This window comes from Ictidomys tridecemlineatus, chromosome 4 (genome assembly GCF_052094955.1).
Source record: "Ictidomys tridecemlineatus isolate mIctTri1 chromosome 4, mIctTri1.hap1, whole genome shotgun sequence".
Lineage (NCBI taxonomy): Eukaryota > Metazoa > Chordata > Mammalia > Rodentia > Sciuridae > Ictidomys > Ictidomys tridecemlineatus.
In genome coordinates this window covers 157523402-157550174 of record NC_135480.1, presented here as the reverse complement: position 1 = coordinate 157550174, position 26773 = coordinate 157523402, and the positions used below count along the sequence as shown (strand labels likewise).

Below are 26773 nucleotides of genomic sequence, written 5' to 3'. Positions count from 1 at the left end.
AGATTAAAAGGAGGATTCAAAAGAAGAAAAACACCAGAGACAGAACAAAACATCATGTAATGACAAAAGGATCCATATATCAAGAAGACATAGCAATACTAAATGTCTATACAATGAACAGAAAGAAAACAAGAGAAAGAGAAAAAAAATACCCTCTAAAACGTACAAGTTCAGCAGGGCCTCAAGATATAAAACAGACAAAAATCAACTGTACATCTATGTACTATATATGAACACTGAAATTAAAACTGTAATCACTCCAAAAACTGAAATATTTAGTTATAAAACATGTATGGGACTTAAAGGCTGAAAACTACAAAATACTAATCAAATAAATAAAAGAAAACTAAATTAATAGAAAGATTTCACAGCCTAGTAAAGATTTTAATTTTCCTCAAATTGATGGAGGTCTCATTTCTATCAAAATTGGAACAAGGAGCTGGGTTGTGACTAAGTGGCAGGGCACTTGTGTAACATGCTCAAGTCTCTGGATTCAATCCCCAGTACCCCTTTCCCCCAAAAAACCCAACAAGGCTTTTATTGTTTTTAATAGATAAAGACAAATTTATTCTAAAATTTACAGGAAAAAGCAAATGAACAAGAATATTCAGAACATTTTTTTTAAATGAGAATAAAGTGGGAGGAATCACTCTATCCACTTTTATGATTTATTTATAGCTTGCATAATTAAGACTCTGTAAGAGTATGTTAGTAATCAAGATTATGATTTGGAGAGACCCACTGTTCACTGGAACAGAACAGAGAAATAATCCCACACCAGTATTATTTATCTATTTATTTTGGTACCGGGAATTGAACTCAGGGATACTCGACCACTGAACCACATCCCCAGCCCTATTTTATATGTCACTAAATTGCTTTAGTGCCTTACCATTACTGAGGCTGGCTTTGAACTTGAGATCCTCCTGTTTCAGCCTCCTGAGCCTCTGGGATTAAAGGTGTGCGCCACTGTACCCGGCTAGTATTTTTGATTTTTGACAGGGGTAAAAAAGCAGTTCACCAGGTGCTTAGCAATTTATTGAGAGCCTGTCTCTAAATAAAATATAAAATAGGGCTGGAAATGTGGCTCGGTGGTCGAGTGCCCCTGAGTTCAATCCCTGGTACCAAAAAAAAAGCTGTTTAAGGAAACAGGAATAGTCTTTCAACAAAGGTGCCAGAGCATTTGGATAGCTATAGAGAAACCTCAACCTAAACCTCACACCTCGTCCAAAATTTAACTTAAAATAGATCACAAGTTTTAACAGAAGATGTTAAATGGTGATGCTTTAAGCAGAAATCATGGGAGGAAAATTTTGGGGAACTAGGACTTGGTGAAATGTTCCTAGACATAATAAAGATATAATCACACACCACAGGAAAAAGAAAATGGATAAGTTTGGTTTTATTGAAATGAAAAACTTTTAGTCTGTAAAAATCCTGAAAAGAAGACAAACTCCAAATTGGAAAAGTATTATAAATCACATATCTGACAAAGAACTCTTGTCTAGAATACATAAGGAATTCTTGAAACTTAATAGTAAATAGTAAAGACCCCAATCTAGGGGCTGGGGTTGTGGCTCAGTGGTAGAGCACTTGCCTAGCATGTGTGAGGCACTGTGTTCAATTCTCAGCATCACATATAAAATAAAATAAATAAAATAAAAGGGGCTGGGGCTGTTGTTCAGCGGTAGAGCACTCACCTAGCAAATGCGATGTGCTGGGTTCGAGCTGATCCTCAGCACCACATAAAATAAATAAATAGGGGCTGGGGATGTGGCTCGCCTGGCCCTGGTTTAGTCCTCAGCACCACATACAAACAAAGATGTTATGTCTAACGAAAACTAAAAAATAAATATTAAAAAATTCTCTCTCGCTCGCTCACTCTCTCTTTAAAAAAATAAATAAAATAAATAAATAAAAAATAAAGTTATTGTTTCCCAACTACATCTAAAAAAAATTTTAAAAAAGGTTCATCAACAACTAAATATATGTGTGTGTGTGTGTGTGTGTGTGTGTGTGTATTTTTTTAAAAGAAACCAATCTAATTAGAAAATGGGCAAAGAATATGAAGAGGCATTTCATCAGAAGGATATACAGGAAGTAAACAAGTACAGGGCCATTCAGGAAATGCAAATTAAGACCAGCTCTATTAGAATAGTAAAAAAAAAAAATGCTAAGAATGATGGTGAAGATGAGAAGAAATGTTTCTCATTCATTGTGGTGAATTGTGAAAAGGGAGAATGTTACAGCCACTCTAGAAAATTGTTTTCCAGCTTTTAAAATAATTTTTACTTTTTAAAGTTTTTGATGGAACTGGGAATTGAAGCTAGGGGCACTCTACCACTGAGCTACATCCCCAGCTCTTCTATTTATTTATTTATTTTTTAAATTTTGAGACAGGGACTTGCTAAAATGCCCATGGTAGTCTCAAACCTGTGGTCTTCCTGTCTCAGCTTCCTAAGAAGCTGAGATTATAGGCTTGAGTGTTTGGAAGTTTCTTTAAACAACAACAACAACAATAACATAACAACTAGTGGGGGTTGGGGGTAAATAGCTCAGTGGTAATTTGCACCTGGCAAACTAAGCTGGGAGACCAAAGACCATAAAGATCAAGTAAACTAGGATTTGAGACCAGCCTGGACAATATTGTGAGACCCTGTCTCAAAAAACAAACAACTAAAAAACAAACAAACAAAAAAAAACCCAGCAGCAACAAAATAAGTATGCAACTAATTGCACTCCTGGGCATTTATCCTAGAGGTGTGAAAAGGTACCTTAATACAACTCTACCCAGATGTTCACAGAAGCTTTACTTGTAATAGCAAAAATCTGGAAACAATTGCAGTGTCTTTCAATAGGTAAGTGGTTTAACAATTTTGTACACACATACTATGAAATCCTATTCAGAAATAAAAAGCTAAGAACTACTGATACCAAAAAACAAAAACAAAAAACCAAAAAACTTGGATGAATTTCAAGAGCATCATCAAGAGAAGTGAAAAAAGCCAATCTCCAAGGTTTACATACTTTATGACATACCATATATATAATATTCTCAAACAACAAAAGTATAGGGATAGAGAAATGACTTGTGATTGAAAGGGTTAGGAATTAGGAGTTAGAGGAGAAGATAACTTTTCCTGTATACTCTGATGGAATAGTTCTGGATCTTGATTGCCATAGTGGTTGCAGGAATCTACACATATGATAAGATGGCAGAGAAAAATATTTACACAATATACCATGATCAATTTTCTGGCTTTGTCATTGTTCTCTAGTTATGTAAAATTTAATTGTTGGATTTGGAGGGAAATGGATGGCATTAGAGCAGATTATGCTAAGTGAAGCTAGTCAATCCTTAAAAAACAAATACCAAATGACCCCTTTGATATAAGGGGAGTAAACAAGGACAGGGTAAGGACGAAGAGCTTGAGAAGAAGATTTACATTAAACAGGGATGAGAAAAGGGGAGGGGAGGGGAGGGGAGGGGAGGGGGGATAGTAGAGAATAGGACAGACAGCAGAATACATCAGACACTAGAAAGGCAATATGTCAATCAATGGAAGGGTAACTGATGTGATACAGCAATTTGTATACGGGGTAAAGTTGGGAGTTCATAACCCACTTGAATCAAACTGTGAAAGATGATGTATTAAGAACTGTGTAATGTTTTGAACGACCAACAATAAAAAAAAAAAAATTTAATTGTTGGGAGAAAACCGTGAAGGGTACATAGTACCATTCTGTATTATTTTTGCAACTTCCTGCAAATCTATAATTATTTAAAAATAAAAAGTGAAAAAAGAGCTAGGTATGGTGGTGCACTCCTGTAATCCTAGTTATTTGGGAGGCTGAAGCAGGAGGATAGCAAGTTCGAAGCCAGCTTCAGCAATTTAGTGAAGCCCTGAGTAACTTAATGAGACCCTGCCTCAAAATAAAAAATAAAAAAGTTGGAGATGTGGCTCAGTGGTTTGGTGCCCCTGGATTCAATACCAAATAAAGGAAAGAAAAAAAAAATCTGTGTAACTTTGACAGCATTTCTCTAGCTTGCCTATTTGAACTCCCCTTTTTCTAATTTATGCTTTTTTACTTTCTCAAGTTATGCTATTGTTCTCAGAAAACAGCTGAGAAAGCTGACCTACAAGAATTAAAGGAACAAAGATAATAAAAGACATCATCTGGCCAAAATCAGGAAGTGAGAATATACAGGAAAAGGAAGAAGACTGTAGAATAAAGAAGAGGTGAAGAAGGAGAAAAGACACACAGAAAAAAGGTAGAAGAGTAAAAAAGAGGTGGTACATGGACATATGGGATAGTACAAGCCTTAACTGAAACTGCACATGGAGATTTAAGAAAGAAGCAAACCAAAAGTCTGAGACGAGGAATGATGACCCATAATCTCAGTGACATGTGAGGTTGAGAAAGGAGGATCATAAGTTGTAGCAAGCCTGTGCAATTTAGAGAGACCCTCAACAACTTAGAGAGACTCTGTCTCAAAGAATTAGTGCTGGGGATGTAATTCAATGGTAGAGTTCTTCCTAGCATGCATGATGTCCTGGCTTCCCTTCCCAACACTGCAAAACATTATAAATAAAAATAAATTAAAGGACTGGAGATGTAGTTCTAGGGATATGGCTTAGTGGTAAAGTACCACTTGATTCAATCCCCAGTAGAAAAACAATTAAAAAATTCCACTGGAACAGCACACAGTCTAGGCAGATTTACAATATACATTCATAGTTCACCTGTCAATCCCTGCCCTTGCCCAATTGCTTTCTGACCTATCCAGTGAGTCCAGATTCATTCAGACTTTTCTTATTCTCTGTGTCTGAAAACAACTCTTTTCTATCCATTGGTAAACCTGCTTAGCTGTATGTCTAGTCATTGTTTCACCAGCTAATACATCTTGGTTTCTCTCCACCTGAGACTAAAACTCCAATGCTTCTTGATTTTCATGGGGAGGAAGGCCTTGGGTGAATTGATGACATCCCTGACTGAACTCATTCTTTGATTATTGCTCTTGACTTTTCCTGTGTTCTTGCTAATTTCTCACTGCTTCTTTATCATGAGATTTAAAACATCACACATAAGAAAATAAACAGATCAATAATTCCTGTAAATGCTATTAAGTGTAAGGTGTGTTGCTAATTCTGTGTATTAAGGTGGGGAATTAGATAAGAGATATGAACCAAGTGGTTATCATTGCTAAGTTTTTTATAATAAACATTGAATCTCATTTATAAAGATTTTATTCAAATGAATGTATTTTTAGTGAAGAAAGTCAGTGCTTTTAAAGGGTCAATCTTTAAATACAGAAAAACACATAAAGTCAAAACAAAAATAAATACCAAGTATTTTTTTTATTTATAAATTTTTTTTAGTTGTAGACAGACACAATACCTTTATTTTTTTAATATTTGATTTTTCATTGTAGTTGGACACAATACCTTTATTTTTATTTATTTATTTTTATATGGTACTGAAGATGGAACCCAGGCCCTTGCACATTCGAGGCTAGTGCTCTACCGCTAATCCACAAGCCCAGTCCCTCATTTATTTATTTTTAAAGATTTTTTTAAAGATGGACACAATATCTTTATTTATTTTTATGAGGTGCTGAGGATTGAACCCAGTGCCTCACATGCACGAGGCAAGCACTCTACCACTGAGCTATAACCCCAGCCCCTATTTATTTATTTTATGTGGTGCTGGATCGAACCCAGTGTCTCACGTGTGCTAGGCAAGCACTCTACCACTGAGCTCCAACTCCAGCCCAAACAGAAGGATTTCTCAAAGGTTTTAGGGCTTTGTCAGGGTTCATCATGTGGTGCCCCTTCCTTTCATTCATTCAATAATTATTTATTTTAAAAAATTAATTGAGTACCTGAAAAATGCATGCCCTGATGAATAAGATAGAATCTACTTCTAAGTAGTCTAAAGACTAATAGGAAATATTGCAAAAATGATGCCACTGGAAGACGATGTCAGAATCTTTCCAGATGTAGTTTTTGGATTGAGTCCTTTAGGTCCAGAAGGAGTTAAACAGATTGAGCTGGTGGTGGGTCAAGCTGGGGAATGGGGTGGGGTTGAGGGAGATGATTAGGAAATCTGAAGCTGGAATAAAAGTACTGGATTGCTTTTACTTCAGCATCTTTTTCTAATTATAAGCCATTCTGCCTGCAGACTTGCTGCTTCCCTGCCCCACCTAGAGGCCCTTTGGGATCACAAAAAGGGGTGGCCTTGAGAACTGAAGGGCTGGAAGGTTGTCTTGGCTGCTAGACTCCCTGAATGACCTTGGGCAAGTTGTTTAACTTCTGTTTTATTCATCTGGAAAATGGGAATGGTAACCCAGGTTACATGACAGAATGTAAGTCAAGCTTCTGCCTCAATACATTAAGATTTCCCTTGATTTAGTTTTGGAAATTGTATTATTTTTCCTGTGGATAGGTGCGTGAGGCATGGCTGGGGAGAAAGGTCTCCAAGTGGCAGTGTTGTGCTCAGCCTTTCCTCTTCTCCATCCCCTCCCCTCCATTTCTCCCCTCTCAGATTCAGAATTCCTGCTCCCAGGGATCCTGGGCTTTTGTTCTCTGGAGGCTGAAATGTCCACCTGCTTTGCTCTGATTTGCTGTTTACAAGGTAACATCTGTTGTCTGCAGGCTGTCACAAATTGAAATTGTCAAAATTTATGGACAGCAAGGGCTAAGTATTGAAGTTTGTTCACACTAACATATCAATGCTTTTCCATTTTCCTTCTACTTTTTTATTTTCTGAGGACCTCCCCATTGACAGTAATCACACCTTCTTTACTAGCTGCCGCCTCTTCAGTTTTGGTCACTAATTAAAAAGTTTAGCATCAATTAGATTTTATTATATATCTGTCTTTCCCACATGATTTTAAGCTCTTAAATCTATAGTAGGATTGGCCATAACAGTTTGTCAAACTTGAATATATATAACAATCACCTGGGGATCTGGTTAAACTGCAGAAAACAATTCCATAGGCCTGGGGAGGGGGTGGATTTCTACCAGGCTTCCTGGTGAAGCCCATGCTGCTGGGCCCTAACCACACTTGGAGTTGGAAGGCCTTTACAGTTACAGTGTTGAGAACAAAGGAGTTGCATAAAAAATGATTTCTGAGGGATGCTTTGGATTCGAGAGAATTCAGTTTCTTGGACTTTTCTTCAGTACAATTTTCTGCCCCATTCCTATGCATGATTTGCCACCAAATGATGATTATTTCTTTGTGCAATTTTGTGCCCTTCCTCGCCACCTTCATAGTCTCCAAACATGCACAGAAATGGATCATTTAGTAGTTTCACAAACCTCTTTCTACTATCATCTACCTTAAAACAGTAAGAAAAAAATTTTAAAAGAATAATTTTTATTTTTTTCTTGCTCTACAACCAATAATAGCTCCATAGTAGTCAACAAACTCAAATTCAGGATGAGAAAGTTGGAGCCATATCACCAACAATTTCCTCTCCCTTGCCAATTCCCTTTGTGCTCTGCATGGAACCCTCTGCAAACCTTAAGCTACAACTTAGTTTTTTGAAACTCCTTGCAGGTCATTTTACTTTGGGAATATAAATTCATTCCTTTTGAAAAGGCATGCTGTTTTTGTATATTCAATAAAGCTTTTTCTAATTTATTGTCAGTTGAATACTTTATTTAAAGCAGTAGTAGCTATGTATCAATAATTACATATTTTAATATTCTTTTAAAATATATTTTCATCCCTTTTAAAATAGGAAGTAAATGTGCTTGCTCATAGCTATATCACAACACCAAAGTGGGCTTAATACACAGTAGGTACTTTTGAGGGGGTTCAATGAAGGATGAAACAAAATTTGAGATTAATTTTATTAATGCTCAAAATGCCTTATTCATTAGATATTTATTGTAAACCTGAATGAATGGTAAAGAACACAATAAGACAATACTGGTGACATAGCTCTGGTAAGAGTAAAAATATTAAATTATCAGATCACGTCAAATGCTGGGCATGTTATTACTAATATATTAATGACATGCATAAACTAAAGGATCAAAAATAAGGTAATCTTTAAAATCCCTTTAAAAGTATTTTGAAATTTGGTAACACTCACTGTACCACCTACCAGTACCATTCTACTGGGGAAATGAAATTCAGAAGCAGCTAAAATTTAGTCTGGGCCCAAACCCACATCCTATTTTACAAGCTTATGCTTTCGTGTCATTGTTTTTTAACCTTCGCATTTTGCATTTGTTGGGACTGCATTTTTTCTTAACAGTTCTTGGTGATTTAAATATAAAAGAAATGAATGAGACTTTCTCATATTACAATCTCAAGGAAAAGCAGACTGTAAGGTTCATTCAGCGAGGTGCATGGCCTACAAGCTGCATACTCTGCAACCGCTTGGTGCTCCAATTTTATCTATGGGTTTTTGTACAGCTCCTCTTTTTTGTATGATGCAAATCGCCCAAGAAAGAATTAAAGCCTCCCCGCCCTGGGAAACGATGCAAAAACAGGCTGCCAGTTTCTCCCTAATACGCATCCAAGTGCGATGGGCCCTGATATCCGCCCCCAAACCCGATACACAACAATCGCTTCCTCCCTCCCCGCCTTTTACATACAGTACACATACAAATACACACACGCAGAGCAGCCAGCAGGGGCGGGCCAGGCCCGACCATTCCACAAACCACAGGGGAGAACCACAGCCACTCCAGCTATTTTCTCTCACTTCTTCGTTCTTTCTTATCTATTTCTCTTTTCTGCTGAATACAATTATTAGTGAAAAGGTAACATGAGGATCTAGGGTCTTCAAAACCTCCGCTCTGGAGTCACAGACTTTGTGGGGGTGCTATACTATCCCCCCTACCTCAGCGAGCACTTGGTCCCGCCCCAGTGCTAGCGGGCGCCGAGCGGGAGCCGCGCGGGAGCGGCGCAGCGACGGCGGCGGCAGTGGTGGCGGCGGTTGCGATTCTTAGCCGTTGAGACGCCTCTGCGGCAGCTGGTGGCGCAGGTGGCTTGCGTGGACGCGGGCGGAGGCGGCCGGCCCGCCACCGCAGCCTCAGCGCCCACGGCCCCGGCAGGTGAGCGGGCGGCGGTCACTCGCCCCGCCCCCCACCCTCGCTGGCCTCTCTGTTGGCTGTAGCGGGGAAGTGGACGCGGCCCGGCCGAGGGGCGATCAGGGGCTGCGACCGTCGGGGAGCAGGTTGTGGGGGAGGTTGTGCGTGGATGGAAGGGAAATGTCCGCCTTAATCCATCTTTCTCGTCACTGTATCCGCCTCCCTTTTGGGGGCTTGAGCCCGTGGAATAAGCCCTGGAAAAGATGGGGCGGGAGGAGGGAATCTGGGGTAGGGCAGCATCCCTGCCTCAGGTGGTGGCGTCTTTTAGGCTAGGGACCTGCTCCAGCCTGGAGGGGTAGCTGCGGAGGCCGCGCTCTCCGGGAGGAGCGGGAGGCGGCCCTCCTCTTGCTCTCCCACCCCCACCCTTGCTGTTCCTGCCCCTCCCCCTCCCTCTGCGGCCCCTCCCTTCGGGTTTCTTCGCTTTAACCGTCCTCCCTGCTGTCCCTCGCAGGCCCGTCGGGACACCCCGAGGCATCCTCCCCCGCCCGCCGGCGAGGGAGCCTGGGCTCATCCGCGCTCCCGCATCTCTCTGCCGCGCGCACCGCCTCATCTCCTCTTGGTTTTGGGACCCCCCGGCCTCGCCCCCCCAGAGACATGACTCGCGATTTCAAACCTGGAGACCTCATCTTCGCCAAGATGAAAGGTTATCCTCATTGGCCAGCTCGAGTAAGTGATTTGTAGCCTTCGCGTTTAGCGGTGCTCCCTTCATTCTCAGATGCCTTCTTCCTGCCATTTCTATTATTTTTTTCCTGTGTCCTTTCTGCCCCTCGATTTTCTTTATCTCGTTTGTAATTTCTCATTTTTGCTTTTGCCCGATAATCTCCCATGTAATTGTAAAAATTTAAGTTTTCTTACATACTCATTTATTTCCCTATGGCTTGTTTTTGACAGTCATTGACAGGTGTTCTTATAGGAAATATTTAGATGACATGCCAGTTAATGTTCCACTGTAGGTGAAATTATCCAGAATAAATTTATGTTTAAAAACTACTGAAACATGACGTTTACTAAATTTTAAATAAAATACAAAATATCAATGGAACCTATGCGAATTACAAACTCTTGAATGTCAGAAGTGTATATTTGACTAAATTGAATTTGCAGGGTTTAAAAAAAATACATGAGTTGAGTTGATGAAACCTTCTGGATTTGCTTGTTTTTAAAAAAAGGTGTTTAGGACTGCATATTCTTGAAAATTTTCCAGTTAGTCAATAGGAAGGTCCATAAAATTTATTTCCACGTTTTTATTTATGTTGTTTACCTTATGACCTTGAGAAATTATTTTACTTTTTTGTTTCTTATGGACAAAAAAAGGAGTGGACCAGATTCTGGGATCACGTCTGTTTGTATAGAGTGATCTTCAAGGACCCAGGATGTTTTGTGACACTTAGGAATTGAAACTGTGTGAAATAACTAAGCTCCATTTTCAGAAAAATACCTTTTATTAGATTTTCATGGGACCCAGTTTTTAAGACCCATATAGATACAACCTAAAGAATGTTGAGATACATTAGAGTAAGCTCAAGATCTTTTTAAGGATTCTAAAGTTGTAATTATTGTTTTGTTTAAACCATTTACTCCGAATTTGCCTCAAAAATAATTAAATCCTATAGTTCTAGTTATGTCAGCTGGAAAGAGGAATGTGCAGAGATACCCATTAGATAACAGAATCATGGAGGGAGCAACTGAGAGTGCCATCCAAGTATAGTTTCTTGATTTCTTTTTTCCTCTCCAGCTATTTTATAGACTCTATTTAACATATTTCCTTTCAAAGCTTTTTTTTTTTTTATTAGTCATGTTTTCTTTTTCAGTGGAGTTTCACTTGAACATCTTTAATTATAACCCTTTTCTAATATTTGGCATTCTAATCTGTTCCCTTTAAGAAAATCTTTTAATTCTTACTTTGTGTATGTTTTGACTTCAAATATATTGTAAGCTTCTTGAGGGCAGTGGCCTTAAACTGGAATTTTTAAAAACCCCACCAGTCCTTAGCTACATAATCATGCACTTAAAAAGCACTATATTTAGTATTTAAATAATGCCTGGGGACCTGAACAGGTTTAAGGTCCCTCCAAGATACTTTTTTTTTTTTCAAGGCATCTTTATTTTTGAGTTATAAAAATCTGAGGGAATCTGATACATCCATATTCAGATTCCAAAGCCACACTAGTGAGAAGCCAAGTGGAAATTCTTAAAAAATTTTCTACTCCCACATCATCCTCCCCACACCCTTCAATATGTTAGGTGACTAAGAGTTAGTGCTATTAAAAGTAAAAATAAAGTAGCTTTAGGAGGGCCAGAGTATTTTCCTTCTTTAACAAGTCTTGCTTTTAATGAGTTTATTTGGATTGCAATGGGAATTTTTTGTCATTTCCCCCCTTGGAAGCAGCTAAATTTAGTTTTGACATATTCTGTGTTTAAGAATTATGTTTTTTCCATCTTTAGTCTTAGAAATTGTAAATCTTTGTTTTACAGAGTATTGAAGTTTTCAGTTGTAAAGGTAATACATCTTGTTCCCATTTTGGGTTTAACATTTTCTGTCTACGTATACATTCCAAACTGGATTGCTTCTAAGTCTTACATATTCTTGTAATCCTTAACTAGTTTTTTTTTTTTAATCAATTTAAAAAAAAATTTGCCTAACATTTGTTAAGCTCAGTCTGTGCTAATAATAAGCATTTGAAAAGACTCCTAAAGCTATGTAATACAGAAAGAAATATATGAACTAAATTGACAGAAAATATTCTTTATTTTAAAGGCTTAAGGATTTTTTCAATTCTTAGGGCCTTCCCACAAAGTTGAAACGACAGATTGAAGTGACAGGTATAAATGGAGAAATTAAGGTCTCTAGTGGTGCTGGATGGTAATAACTTTATTGGTGTCTGAAACCTTCCAGTGCAGTCACATTTATGGTCTGGCCTTCTATGGTGTAATGCTTACAGAGTCAGCACCCTTAACAGTCAGCTGATTTTTTTTTTTTTTTTAATTAAATTGCTTTTAAAAAATATATATTTATTTTTTACATGGTACTGAGGATTGACAGTGCTTCATGCTTGCTAGGTGAGCGCTCTACCACTGAGCCACAACCCCAGCCCATTAAATGGCTTTTTTTTAAAAAAATCTTTTTTTAATTGTAGTTGGATACAATACCTTTATTTATTTATTTTTATGTGATGCTGAGGATTGAACCCAGAGCCTCGCATGTGCTAGGCTGTACAGCTGAGCCACAACCCCAATCCCAATCAAATTGCTTTTGAAATAGAAATTTATTAAATTCTTTCTAGATACTAGAATTTATTAAATTCTTTCTAGTTTGAATACAGGGAATAAAGGAGAGTAAAATATTACAGAAATGTTAGATATAACAAATACCACCTAATGTTGTTTTCCTTAATTAAAAGGGTTGAAAGAGAACTGAAAAAGGAATAGATAACCCCATCTGATTCAACCATGTAGATGGAGGATCTTTTCATAATATGTGTTTCATACTTTGGGAAATACTGCTTTAAACTTTTGTTAATGTCTTTTTTGGGGTGAGAATATTGGGGATTGAATTTAGGAGCACTCATTGCTGACTCCTGAGCTGCTGGGATTACAGGCGTGGGCCACTGCTCCTGGCAATGTCTCTCTCTCTCTTTTTATTTTTTATTTTTTTGGTATATATGTACTTTTTTTTGGGAGGGGGAGTGGTGTTGGGGATTGAACCCAGGGCCTTGTGTACGTGAGGCAAACACTCTACCAACTGAACTATACTATAATCCCAGCCCTTATTTGTATATTTTTTACAGTGCTGGGAATTGAATTCTTGTGTTCTTTTTCTTTTTTTAGTATTTTTTAGCTGTCAGTGGACCTTTTATTTATTTATTTATTTATACGTGGTGCTGAGGATCGAACTCAGTGCCTAATACTTGCTAAGGCAAGTGCTCTACTACTGAGCCACAACTCTAGCCCGAATTCTTGTGTTCTTATGCATGCTGAGCGAGCACTGTACTAGTGAGCTATACCCGAGGCCAATTTTTTCCTTTACATTACTGTGTTTTTTTGTGTAGCTTTCCTACAGAAATATTGTTTAGGATTGTGGAATAGGTTCAGATACTTTATATGAAAAGCTTAGGGCCAAATATGTTTAATAATTCAACAATTTTAGGAAGTTGAAACCTATGCCACGTTTTCCTGCTGGTATGGTCTGGGATAGCACATAATAATCTAACACAATATTTTTCTGCAGAGAAACAACAGAAATACTAGCAATGACTAAATTAACCTCAATGTCAGTCCAGGTTTTGCTACCAGATGAGGTTTTGAAAAATCTTGTGTTTTAGAACTTCTTGGGTTTCAAAACTGGAGATATAGGGTTATGGGCTTTTGATAATGAGTCCATTTTTTATCTGTTTTGAATGTCTTATTCTTAGTTTTTTCAGGTATGTATGATTGAAAATATTTTAATTTTAATTTTTCAAATATTTCTTTTAGGTAGATGAAGTTCCTGATGGAGCTGTAAAGCCACCTACAAATAAGCTACCCATTTTCTTTTTTGGAACTCATGAGACGTAAGTCCTGTTAGCATAGAGGCAAATAATACTTAATGTTGTGGGTCATGTGACATAAAATGAAGAGCAAGTAGAGATTCAATGGGAAGATAATAACAAAATAGAAAACTTTAATTAAAATCATTGATATTTGAAAAATGTCTTTGAGTCTCTCTTTTTTTTTTTTGATGGTTCTGGAAATTTTCTCTTATTTTTTAAAAAGAAATATTTATTTACTTATTAGGTGTAAATGGACACAACACAATGCTTTTATTTTTACGTGGTACTGAGGATCGAACAAGCGATCTACCGCTGAGCCACAATCCCAGCGCTCCTCTTATTTTTAAAGTAGACACTATAGGTTTAATTTTTATTGGAATAGATGTTTTCTTAATTAAAAAAGCAAAGTGTTTTTTCAGCAATCACATGGATGAGTGACAGATGAAAATAATATGAGGGAAGTTTTAACAAGGTCTTTAGTAGGCCTATTTAGTAAAATATCTTTTGTACAAGTACTACCTGATAACCTGTTTTAGGCTTTTTGTGATATTAGCCACACAAACTATGTTGTGGGGAAGATGAGAAGAAGAAATCTGGAAAGTTACCTGTATGTGTTTCTGTGGTTACTAAAGCCACTATTACTGCTCTGCTGTTCTGGTGGATATGTGAGCAGAGAACCAATTACTAATGTGAAGCAAAATAATTTTTAAGAAAAATGCAGCCGAAAGTTGAACTATTAATTGTAGGTACATGGCATTGTTCTGGGGCCCATCACATTAATTCCCAAAGGTTATATTCTCATGTGCCTATAATTTAATCGCTTTACAAATACTACATAATATGTCTGATTTGGGACTTGAAATAATTTTTTTTGTAGAATAGAATTGTGTGTCTGAGATGAGAAATAAAACTGTTGATACTGTGATTATAATTATGTATTTCTAAGAGTGACTACAATGGCAATATTTGGTTATGTTGTTCAGCTGTTGTATATACTTCCACATAATTTCTTTAACAGCTTTATTGAGATGTGATTTATGTACCACTGAGTTTATAGTGTGTAATTCAATTGATTTTAATATATTTTGATAGATTTTAGTGTAATTATTCTTTTACCCATTAATGATCACTTCATCCCCTTCTTCCCAGTCCTTACTTACTACAGTCTCCAATCTGTATAGATTTGCCATTTACAGACATTTCATGTTAATGGTATTATACAATATCACATAATTAGTTTGTTTCAAATGTAATTTTAGATCTAGAGTTGGATTGGCCTTTACTGTTTTTAATATGAGTTACATTCAGACATATTGTATTAAAAAAGAAGAAAAAAATATGTGTGTATGTACATATAATACAGTTTTAAACTCTTTTTTGGGGGGAGGGGTACTAGGGATTGAACCCAGAGGTGCTCAGCCACTGAGCCACATCCTGTGTCCTTCCCCCATCCCCATTTTGAGACAGGGTCTTCCTAAGTTGCTTGGAGCCTTTCTAAGTTGGTGAGGCTGGCTTTGAATTCACAATCCTCTTGCCTCAGCTTCCCAAGCCTCTGGTTTATAGGCATGCTCCACCATGGAAACCTAAGCAAAATTAATAGGGAAAGGATTCTTGTGTATGTGTACATGGTACTGGAATTGAACCTGGAGACACTCTACCACTGAACTACATTCCTAACCTTTTTAATTTTGAGACAGGGTCTTGTTAAGTTGCTCAGGTTGCCCTCAAATTTGTGATCCTCCTGCCGCAGCCTCCTGAATAGCTGGTATGATAGATGTGTAGTCTCAAAGCCTGGGGGGAAAGGAATCTTTGAAAAATTGTATACTTTGTATTAGTGTAGGGGTTTGCAAAGTATGCTTCATGCTAGGTCTAGCAATGCCAGAATCATAGATTTTTAGTTAAAAAAGGAAAGTTCTTAATGCCCCATCCCTGATATACTGAATCAGTTTGTGAGGTGAGGAGCCTGAAAGTCTGTTTTAACAAGCCTTCCAGATGATTTTTGATGTGTATGAAGTTTGAAAACATTAATTTGAGCAGATATTCTTTAGAATTTTTCAGTTTTGTAAGTTTAAAATTCCTTATTTCAGTTTTTCTGATTTTATTTGTTTATCTGTTTATTTGATACCAGGGATTGAATTCAAGGGCACTTGACCACTGAGACACATCCCCAGTCCTATTTTGTGTTTTATTTAGAGACAGGGTCTCACTGAGTTGCTAAGTACCTCACCGTTGCTGAGGCTGGCTTTGAACTCTTGATCCTCCAGTCTGCTGGGATTATAGGTATGTGCCACTGTGCACAGTAGTAGTTTTTCTGATTTTAAAAGATTTTATGATGTTATATGTATTCTTAATTTTCATAAAACACTTAATAAGTTTTTTTTTTTTAAACCCAGGGGCGCTTTATCCCTTAGCTACATCCCCAGTGCTTTTTAATTTTTAGATAGGGTCTTGCTGAGTTGCTTAGGGCCTTAGTAAGTTGCTGAGTCTGGCCTTGAACTTGCAATCCTCCTGTCTCAATCTCCCAAGTTCCTGGGACTTGTGCACCACTGTGTGCACATAGGTGTGCACCACTGCCTGGCCCATTCTTAAGTGGTCTTTCCCTACCCCATATTGAACCCAGGGCCCTATACATGTTACTTACTTTTTTCTTGTGCTGGGGATTGAACTCAGGGCCTTGCACATGCTGGCCAATTGTTCTATCATTGAGCAACACACCTATACCCCTTGTTAGGCAGGCACTTTACTTTACAAATATACCCCAGCCCTAGGTTATTATTTTAAATTCTGAAGAGGAATGAGCATTCTTTCCCCAGTGTTTAAAAATGAGAATTTTACTTTATATTTTTGCAGTGCTGGGGGTGGAACTCAGTGCTTCCTACATGCTAGGCAAGTGCTATACCACTAAGCTATATTCCCAGCCAAATATTTATTTTAAATCAAAACATACTACATCAGCTAATTTATTGTGCATTATTGAACAGATAACTAAGATGGTGTATGAAGAAAATAAAATTCAAGAAATATATTCAAAGAATTAAAAGTTTACACAATGTTTTTATAGTGTTTTGGTCCTTAGTGTTCTCACAAATATATCATCTATCTTTGGAAAGGCAGTGCTGCCATATACCTGTTGGTGTGGTAACAACATTTTTTTGTACTTTAGTTTTTAGGAACTAGATCTCTAATAGTCCTGGGAGGGTAGTTATGTATTTGAACCTTTTTCAGTTTGGACTTTGTGTAAATGGAAGTTTATTCTGACAACCAGGAGTTAGATGGGACAGGAAGAACAAAAGAAATAGCACTGTTTGGAAGATTACTAACTTACAACTAATATATAGATGAAGATTTTATTGTGAATTTAGAACAAGGATCCTTTTGTGACTGCATTCTTTCTCTAACCTGTGAGCCATCCAATTTTACATCTCATTTGATGTTATTTATAGTAAATTTGTCCAGTAGTAAAGTTTTTTGTTTGTTTTCTTTTTGCAGTACTGGGGATTGAACCCCAGGGTCTCACATGTAGCAGGCAAGTAATCTATCACTGAACTAACACCCCCAGCCTTTTTAGATTTTGAGATAGGGTCTTGCAAAGTTGCCTGTGCTGGCTTCATATTTGGTGATCCTTCTGCCTCATCCTTCCAAGCAGCTATTATTCCTTATTGGTGTGTACCACTATGCTTGGCTAAGTTTTGAATATTAGTGATCCCTTATGTATGCTAACTATGATTGTCTACTAGGTATCACAGATTGAACATTTAAAACTGAATCTAGTAGATAGTTCTGATATGAATCCAGTTCTTTCTGATACTAGAGCCAAAGTCTTGGTGTTATCCTTGATTCCTTATTACAGTCTTTGCCTTTCCTCCCCACATCTAGTCAGTCAGCAAATCTTGTTATTATTGTATCTTTCCTTCAAAATGCATCTTGATCTGCCTGCTCTGCGGTTCCTCTGATAACAACTAAAGTCCATCTCACAATTCCTATAAATATTGTTCTTATCCTATCTTGGTCTCATTTTCAATTCTAAATATATAATCAAAGTGACTTCATATGCCAATCAGGTTGTGTGCCTTCTCTGTCCAAAAACCTTCATTGATTCCCTATTAACATTACCATGAACGTTTCCATAAACTTGGTGGCACATGCCTGTAATTACAGCTACTTAGGAGACTGAGGCAGAAGTATTGAAACTTGAAGGCCAGTCTGGGCAACTTAGCAAAACCCACTTCTCAAAAATAAAATGAAAAGGGCTGGAAATGTAGCTCAGGCTTGTCTAGCACGTGGGAGGCCCTGGGTTCAGTGCCCAGTACAAGAAAACCAAACCTAAGAAACTATTTACGAATACTGTTTAAGAGACCCTATATGAATTAGTTTATGTTTACCTCTCTAGCTTGTCACATTTTTCTTTTTTTTATTATAAAATTATTTTTTTGCATTTTATTATTATTATTTTTTTAATTATAAAATTATTTTTTTGCATTTTATTTTTTTGTCACATTTTTCATTGCTTTTTTTCTGTTTTACAAATAATGTCTCATCTTTCCTCAGGTTCTTTTTACTTGTTTATCCTTTTATGTGGTTGGATATTTAAAGTCATTTAGATCTAAGCTCAGTATCTCCTTTTTATGTTTATTTTCTCCAATGTAGTGAAGACTTAAAATGATTTTTTTTTTTCTCTTCACCCACAAGTGAAAAGCTGAAATAGCAGGGACCTTGTCTGTTTTGTAATCACTTATTTAAGGGCCTTCTACGTAATAGCTGTTGAATAATTATCTGAGGATTGAAAATTTGATGCTCTTAGAGTCATTTGTTATTATGAATTTGCCTTCCATTTACTAATACAAAATGTTTAATACAACTTCTAAACTTAGTTTAGAAGTCTCTCTGCTATTTACCTGTTGTATGACCTCAGGCAGGTTATTTACCTTTGGTTTGGTTTTTTACTTCCTCGTTTGTGAAATGGGAATAATAATAACCTACCTCATAATTTTGGGGTACAAACAAGATTTTACATGAAAATGCCTAGAATAGTGTTTGGCATATGGTAAACACTAAAACAATGTCAGTTATTAATTAGAAATTGTGTAGCTTTGACAAGCATGTCATCTTGGAAAAGGTACTTGAATTTATAAATTATTGGTAACATTGCATATTTTTCCAAGGCTGCTACTGTACTCCAGTTATTAAATTGTCTGTTATTAAATTGTTTGAAATGCTGGTGAATTTAAGTTTTGCTGACTGATTGCTTCTGCTAATTAAGGGAATACCCTAACCTAGTTCTGTTTCTCAGAAAGTCTGGAAAATTTAAATAAAATGGCATTTTGTTGCTTTTATCTCCAGTATTACTGCTCTTAATTGCCTTATTACAAAGAAGTTGTATGCTCAGCTTTAGGAACTTTAAAAATATATACCATAGGTTGTTTTAAAACCTGCCTGATTTATAGTTTTATAAGTGAAGATCAAGAGGGAGGTACTGGTCAGGTCACAGGCACAGGTAATAAAGGAATGAATCATGGAATAGGATTTTTATTCCACACTAGTTTTATACAACTCTGTATTACCACCAAAGCTGTATATACTGATGTTGGGCTTGTGTGATTCTCTCATGCCTCACACCAAGTAATAAACTGTTTTATTCATCTCTGTTATACCAGCAGATGCATATTCAATTGTCTAACGAATAATTTTTCATTATAAAAAAATGCATGCTATTATATAAAACCTTATGAAACATACAGTATGCTTTATAGCTTGTGATTTGAATAGTGGAGAAATGAAGCAGCAAATTAGAATCAATATGTTACAAAAAAACTGTTTAGTAATATGGCAAAGTTAAACAAGTTTTGATATTTTAGTCTTTAACCCAGATCTTCTCATTTTGTTTACTTTAAAGGAAGGGTTCTAGGTGTTCAACAACAGCTTTTATGAGGATTACGGTTCAAAGACATAACTGCTTTTCTGTGTATTTAAATTCTTATAAAAATCAGGACATACACACTTAGGGCCTTGAGGAGTGTGCCATGTGAGAACCACACTTGTAGGATTTAGATTGTTTCAGAATTATTGTTCTACTCAATAAATGATTTGCTAATTTTTTAGTTTTTTTTAAGTTAGCCTCAATTCTTACAAGTTTGACATTGTATTTGAGGTTTTAATTCACATGTTGAGGGGTGTGGCATCAATATTTTATTAGGAAATGCTTCAAAGAGTATATTACAGTAAACAGTGGAAACTCTGAAACCTTTTTAATGATCACTGTACAGAGTTGAGACACTCGTGTTCAACAGCTAGGTGACCATGCCTGTGTAAGCCAGACTTCAATTTCCTAATCTTTGGAATAAGGATTTGGGGATACTTAAGTTTTCTTTTAGCTCTGAAATTTGCCGCTTGAATTAATGTGTATATTTTCTTTGCTAAAAATTTAAAAAGACCCTAAAAATTCTCTGTAATGGAATAAATAATTTTTATTCCTTTTTTCCCCTTTTTCTTTCTTTCTTTCTTTTTTTTTTTTTTTTGTGTGTGTGTGTGTATGGTATTGGATATTGAACCTAGGAGTACTCTACCAGGCTAAATCCCCAGCCCTTTTTATTTTTTATTTGATATAGGGTCTCACTAAGTTGTGGAGGCTTACCTCCAACTTGAGATCCTTCTGCCTCAGTCTTCCAAGTCACTAGGATTATAGGCATGTGCTTTTATTCCTGTTTTTAAGAAACATTTCCTAAAGCTATTAATGTTCTTATGATTTTTTTCTTTGGGCTTGCTTTTAGTTTTGGACTTGCTCTTAGTTTTTCAATATTAGGTATTTTATGTAGTTACATCCTTTTATTTTGCTTATGTCATTTTTTTTCAATGTCTTTTAAAATGAAATATGTTATAGAGTGAATTGGAGTTGACAGCAATACCTGGTATCCTTTGGAAACCAGTAGTGCTTTCTTTTTTTTTTTTTTTAAGAGAGAGAGAGAGAGAGAGAGAGAGAGAGAGAGAGAGAGAGAGAGAAGTTTTTAATATTTATTTTTCAGTTATCAGCAGACACAACATCTTTGTTTGTATGTGGTGCTGAGGATTGAACTCGGGCTGCAGGCATTCCAGGCAGGCACGCTACCACTTGAGCCATGTCCCCAGCCCCAGTAATGCTTTCTTAGAGCTAATTTAGGCCCTGTTCACCAATCCTGTGGGATTATATGCCCAGAAAGGATTCTCTTCTTCATCCACCTTGTTTTTGAGTCTTATTAGGTGGTCAGTCTTGAGAATATTCTTTGACCCAATTGTTCTTAGAATTGATTATGAAGATGTGTGCTAAGATTGATTAATATGTTTATTATAGCAGCATTATTCTGTAATAAAAATTTTGACAGAAAAAAATCATCCAACAGTAGACCAATTCTGGATTAGTCATTCAGTGAAATAATGTTCATTGTTGATATGAAAAGATATTCACTTCATCTAAAAGTATGTATCATTGAAATTACATATTTTTATATTCAAATAAATGGACTGAAAACAGTGGTTATATGTGATTGGTAAAATTGTGAATTGCTTGTTTCTTTTGATAATAGACGACATTCTCTGAAAACAAAAAGATTTTTTAAAAAATCTATATTATTTAGTGGTACTAGGGGGTGAAGCCCAAGGACACTTTACCAGTGAGTTTCATCTCCATCCTCTTTTTTAAAATTTTTTGAGACAGTCTCTTAAGTTGCAAACAGTGGCTTTAACTTGTGATCTTCCTGCTTCAGCCTCCCCAGTTGCTAGGATTACAGACACACCACTCTGCCTGGCCAAATTTATTTATTTATTTTTAATTTTTAAAAATATATTTTAATTTTTAAAATATTTATTTTTTAGTTGTAGTTTGACACAATACCTTTATTGATTTATTTTCAAGTGATGCTGAGGATTGAACCCAGGGCCTCTTGCGTGCTTGGTGAGTGCTCCACCGCTGAGCCACAACCCCAGCCCTGCTTGGCCAGATTTATTAAAAAAAAAAAATTTTTTTTTAAACAGGTAGAATTCATTGCCCATATAATTTGCCTATATAAACTAATAATTCAGTAGATATTAGTATATCCAGAAAGTAGTGGAGGCATTAGCCTAGTCTAAAAGAAACTCATTAGCAGTTACTTAACCATTTCTTCCCATTCCTCCTCCTTGCCTTAGCCTATGCAATGACCGAATTACTTTGCTACTTGAGGCAGTTCATATAAAGGAAACCATACAACATGTGGTTGTTAAAGATTACCTTTTTACACTTAGCATAATGTTTCCATATTCATCCATGAAGTAGCATGTGGTAATGCTTCTATATCTTTTTTTAAAAAATATTTTTATTGTAGATGTTCACAGTGACTTCATTTTATCTGTTTTTTAGGTGGAGGTGAAAGCCAAACCCCAGTGCCTCACATGTGCTGGGCAAGTGCTCTACCACTGAGCTACAACCCCAATCCCCATTTCTTTTTATTGCCGAATAATATTGCCCGTTGTTATCGATCTATCATACTGTACTGTACTTATTCATCATTTGGCAGACTTGAGTTTTTCTACATTTGGCTATTATGAATAATGTTGCTGTGAACTTAGTATACAAGATTTCTTTTCCTTCTTCCCATGCAGGGGATTAAATCCAGACCTGTAGCATGCTAGGCAAGTACATCTCCAGCCCTTGTATACTAGTTTTTGTATGAACATATGTTTTTATTTCTTGAAGAGTAGAATTCCTTGGTCAAATGCTGACTTTAGAATTAGTCTTTTGAGAAATTGCCAGAATGTTTCCAAGTCAGTTGTGTATGAAGATTCTAATTTCCCCACATTGTCTTTATGTTTATTTATTTATTTTTCATTTACATTTATTGTGGTGTTTGGGATGTCTCCCAGGATTATGTCTTTGCTAGACAAGTGCTCTGTCACTGAGACATCCCCAGCCACATTTTCTTTTTTATTATATCCATTGTATTGGGTATGAGATGCTATCTCATTGTGGTTTTGATTTCTGTTTTCCTGATTACTAGAGATGTTAAGCATCAAAAACTTCTAAACTTGTACAGACTTTCTCCTTTGGACTATATTATTTAATTTTTGATGTATTAAAATATGTGAATTTAGCCATATGTGGTGGTGCATGCTTGTCATTCCAGGTACTGCAGAGGCTGAGGCAAGGACTAATTTGAGAATGGCCTCAGTAAGTTGGTAAAACACTGTCTTAAAAGGGTTGGTGATATGTAACTTGTTAGGTTTTCCTAGGTTCAATCCCTAGTTTTTTATTTAAGTGAATTGATGGGGGCTAGAGTTGTGGCTCAGCTGTGCAGTGCTTGCCTTGCAAGAGTGTAAGGCGCTGGGTTCATTCAGCACCACATAAAAATAAATAAAGGTATAAAAAAGTGAATTTATGTATGACATTTGAATATCATGAGTAGCAAAATAATGGAAAGTATAACAGTAATATCAGAATCTGGGAGGAGGAGCAAGTGAAGAATTTTTTTAGTTAGTAGACTTTCAAATTGCATTAATAAACAGCCTAGATAAGTCTGGTTTTTTTTGTGTGTGTGGTGGTACTGGGAATTGAATCTAGGGGTGCTCTGTAATGAGCTGTTTCCCCTGCCCTTTTATTTAAGTTAGAGATGAAAATAATAATATAATGCAGTCACAAAGCAAGAGTCAAAATATTGGTGTCTATAAAAGAGAACTTTAAAGGTACATCATAAAGAGCGAAGAATATAAGTCATCTTTATTTAGCTTTGCATAGTTGTAGTACGTATGAATTTTATTTACTGTGGCTTAGTTAAGTAATACCTGTCCCTAAACACCATGGTATAAACTACAAAATTTGCTACTAGCTTTTTCAACCCACAAATTAAGATGTAAATCACAGATGTGTACCGTGTCACTTTCCTAGTTTCTTGGTGATTGGTCCTTGTGTATTTGTTTCTCAAAACATACAGACTGCAAGTATGTAGTTGGCCATTGTTTCCAACAATAGACCCAAGTGACTTTTACCAAAATAAAGAAACGAGAATTGACCAGCAAAGATGAAGTACAGTAATAATGCTGGAAGTTAATTTGAATTGAATAGGTAGAGTTATAGAATAAGTAGCTAACCTTATGAATGTTGATGTGCACATTTGGAGAGACATTAAATGTCCAGTCCCAGGAACTTGAGTGAAGTAATGAAAACAAGTTTATCAACGTAAATGAGGAAAGTGGTTAGAAAGTATGAAGATGTCCTAGAGGATGTGGCACCAACAAAATTCACATTTTGAAGAATAATTCACAGTGTTGAAGAATAAAATGTTGGAAGATGATCTAAACTTAACAAAGGAGTATGAGTATAGAAAATATGCTTATTCCATAGAAGTTATCAAAAAAAGCACTGTTCAAATTATTCTTGATTTTTTTTTAAACAACAACAAAAAATGGCACTCTTTAATCTCAATGTTCCTAATATTTTCAGTTACAATGTACTAAATAATATTAGGCTTACTATTTCATTTCTTTACATGTTTCTAACTTGTCAGTAATAGTATTTAGTGTCATGATAATTTTTAAAGATCACGGAACAATTATAATTTTTCCCATTGATTATCTAGAGTGCTTATTTTTTGACCTCTCACTGTCATATAAAGTAGATGGCCTGTTTTTACTTCTTGCCACTTGGGAGGCCAGAGGCTGACGCAGGATTGCTTGTTCAAGGCCAGCCTGGGCAGCTTAGTGAGACCTGTCTTGAAATAAAATTAAAAAGGGCTGGGATGTAGCTGAGTGGTAGAACAATTACCTAGTATGTGCAAGGCCCTGGGTTTAATACCTAATACCTGATGCTTTGAGATGAAGGTGGATAATGCATGTAAAAAATATTTATTTTAAACCCTTATACACATGAATATCATTGTGTTAGATCAGTCTTCTTTTTTCAGTGGCTTTTAGATTTAGAGTCTTACCTAAAAACACTCATGTTTGAGAATTTTAAACTTTTTTTTTTTGTGTGTGTGTGGGGGGGGGGCTGAGGATTGAACCTAGGACCTTGTGCATACGAGGGAAGCACTCTACCAACTGAGCTATATTCCCAGCCCTGTAATAAGTATTTTTCAAGATTCCTTTTACTTTTTGTAGCTCCTCATGCCAGCAGTTTTTATGTTGATTTGGAACTATAAATGAGGATATTGTTGGACCTTTTTATCTACATTGTTGGCTAAGATCCAGTTTTTCTCTTTCAGCTTCCAAAGTTTTTATCTCATATGATCTTATGAGTCTATACCTTTAAATTACTTCCTTTACCATTGTCTTTTGAAGTTTCAAGAGGGAAAATTTGTTGAACTAGCTTGTTTCAACTGGAAATAAATTTTTGTGGCAGTTCAACTAACTTACTTTGAATTTAAAATTGATTATGTAGTAGGTGTGTTGCACAGTAAAGCTTTTATGTGCCCTAATTATATTTAGAGTTCTAAGTTTCTTTCTCTTTTTAAATTACCTTTATTTTGTTTCTATGTGGTGCAGAGGATTGAGCCCAGTGCCTCATGCATGCTAGGCAAGTGCTCTACACACTGAGCCACAACCCCAGCCCTCTAAGTCTCTTTTTATGGAAATTTTAATTTAAAATCTTACAAAGTATTCCTGTAAGTATTCATTAGGTCTTTAATTCTTACAGGATTTCAGCAGGTAGAAAATTTGTTATATATATATCTAATTACAATAATTTTAAGTTTTAGTACATTTTAGAAGAAATTAGAGTCAATTTCATTGTCCTGTTTTGGAAAGCACATATATAAAACTTGGTGCGGTGCGTGCATGCCTATAATTCTAGCAACTTGAAGGCTGAGGCAGGAGGATCACAGGTTAAAAATAAAAGGACAGCTTGGTCAACTCAGCAAGATCCTATTTCAAAATAAAAAGGGCTGTGGGTGTAGCTCAACAGTAGAGAGCTTGCCTAGCAATGCATGAAGCCCTGGATTCAATTCCTAGCATTGCAGAAAAAACAAAAAGCCCAAGTACAGGTCCATTGTAGTGAAAATAACTCATACATAATGTCTACCTTCATAGAAGTGACAGGCTTTTTTTTTTTTTTTTTTTTTTGTACTGGGACTTTAATCTAGGTACTAGTTCTCCTGGCTCAGGCCCCCAAGTAGTTGGATTATAGGCATGGATCACTGTGCCTGGCTTAGAATTGACACTTTCTAAAGAATTTATATAGGAAAGGGACACATAAGGGGTCTGTCTTGGAGAAGGTATCTGAATACACAGAACCAATTGGTGCTTGTTATCTATGGATTATGTATTTGTGAATTTGTCTACTCATTAGAATTTATTTGTAGTCCCAAATTATTTATTTTAGTAAGTATTGTTTTTACAGTCTACATAGCACCATAAGCTTTTGCATTTCTGTGCTCTGTGTATGTGTGTTTTTTAACTAGTCTTGAAACATAGTGCTAAAATTCTTTTTAGTGTTCTTAAGGTTATGATTTACCTTATGGAGAAAGCACATTTTCTATAAGTTGTTGGCTGTGAATTCAGTGTTAGTGAACCAGCAGTATATTTTGTAAAGTATTTTTAAACTGGTTATGTATGGACAGGATTATGAAAATGTTGTGACTGTAGGAATCACACCTTGTATATCCTATAGGAGCATTAGTTCATTAGAATTCAGTGTTCACAAGTTAGGTGCTGTACCAAATTTTGTTGAAATGAAATTATATTTGGAATGCAGTTAAAGGTTTGATGAATGGTGTTGTGTCTTTTTTTGTGTGTGCTTGTGTTTTTCTTTCATTTTTTTTTACTGGAAATTGAACCAAGAGGTCCTTAACCACTGAGCCACATCTTCAGCCTTGTTTGTTTATAATTTTAAGATGGTGTCTTGCTAAATTGCTTTAGGGCCTCACTGAATTTCTGAGATAGCCTTTGAACTTTTGATCCTCCTGCCTCAGCCTTCCAAGTTGCTGAGATTCCAGGCATGTGCCACAATGCCCAGCGTGGGTTTGTGTTTTTCTCTTATAAAAAAGAACAGAATTTACTGTTCTAACCATTTTTCTATTAACACAATTGTGCATGTTTATGGGATAAAGTGTGAAAGTTGGAGTTATAAATATTTGAGATATATGTGAATATCTCAATGTCTGTATATACATGTGTGAATATATGCATATATATGT

At 36.2% G+C, this 26773-nt stretch overlaps 2 protein-coding genes across 7 annotated transcripts in view; one reads left to right on the top strand and one right to left on the bottom strand.

Annotated features, from left to right (window-relative positions):
* Positions 1-7822: 7822 nt before the first annotated feature.
* On the bottom strand, positions 7823-9737 carry LOC144377288 (uncharacterized). The gene is made up of 2 exons (XM_078047664.1): positions 9563-9737; positions 7823-9075 (listed from the first exon to the last, which is right to left on the bottom strand). Exons 1-2 carry the CDS (start codon positions 9735-9737, stop codon positions 8891-8893), a joined length of 360 nt encoding a protein of 119 aa, XP_077903790.1. The 3' UTR covers positions 7823-8890.
* The window catches only part of Psip1 (PC4 and SRSF1 interacting protein 1), a 49264-nt gene continuing 32135 nt past the window's right edge, over positions 9645-26773 (top strand). For all 6 annotated transcript variants that reach the window (XR_005733952.2, XR_005733951.2, XM_021728209.3 and 3 more), the window contains exons 1-2: positions 9645-9777; positions 13585-13661. Coding sequence is in view for 4 of the 6 variants with exons in the window: in XM_021728209.3 (XP_021583884.1) it covers positions 9706-9777; positions 13585-13661 (149 nt within the window). In the remaining 2 variants the exon portion in view is untranslated. The remainder of the gene's footprint in view (positions 9778-13584; positions 13662-26773) is intronic.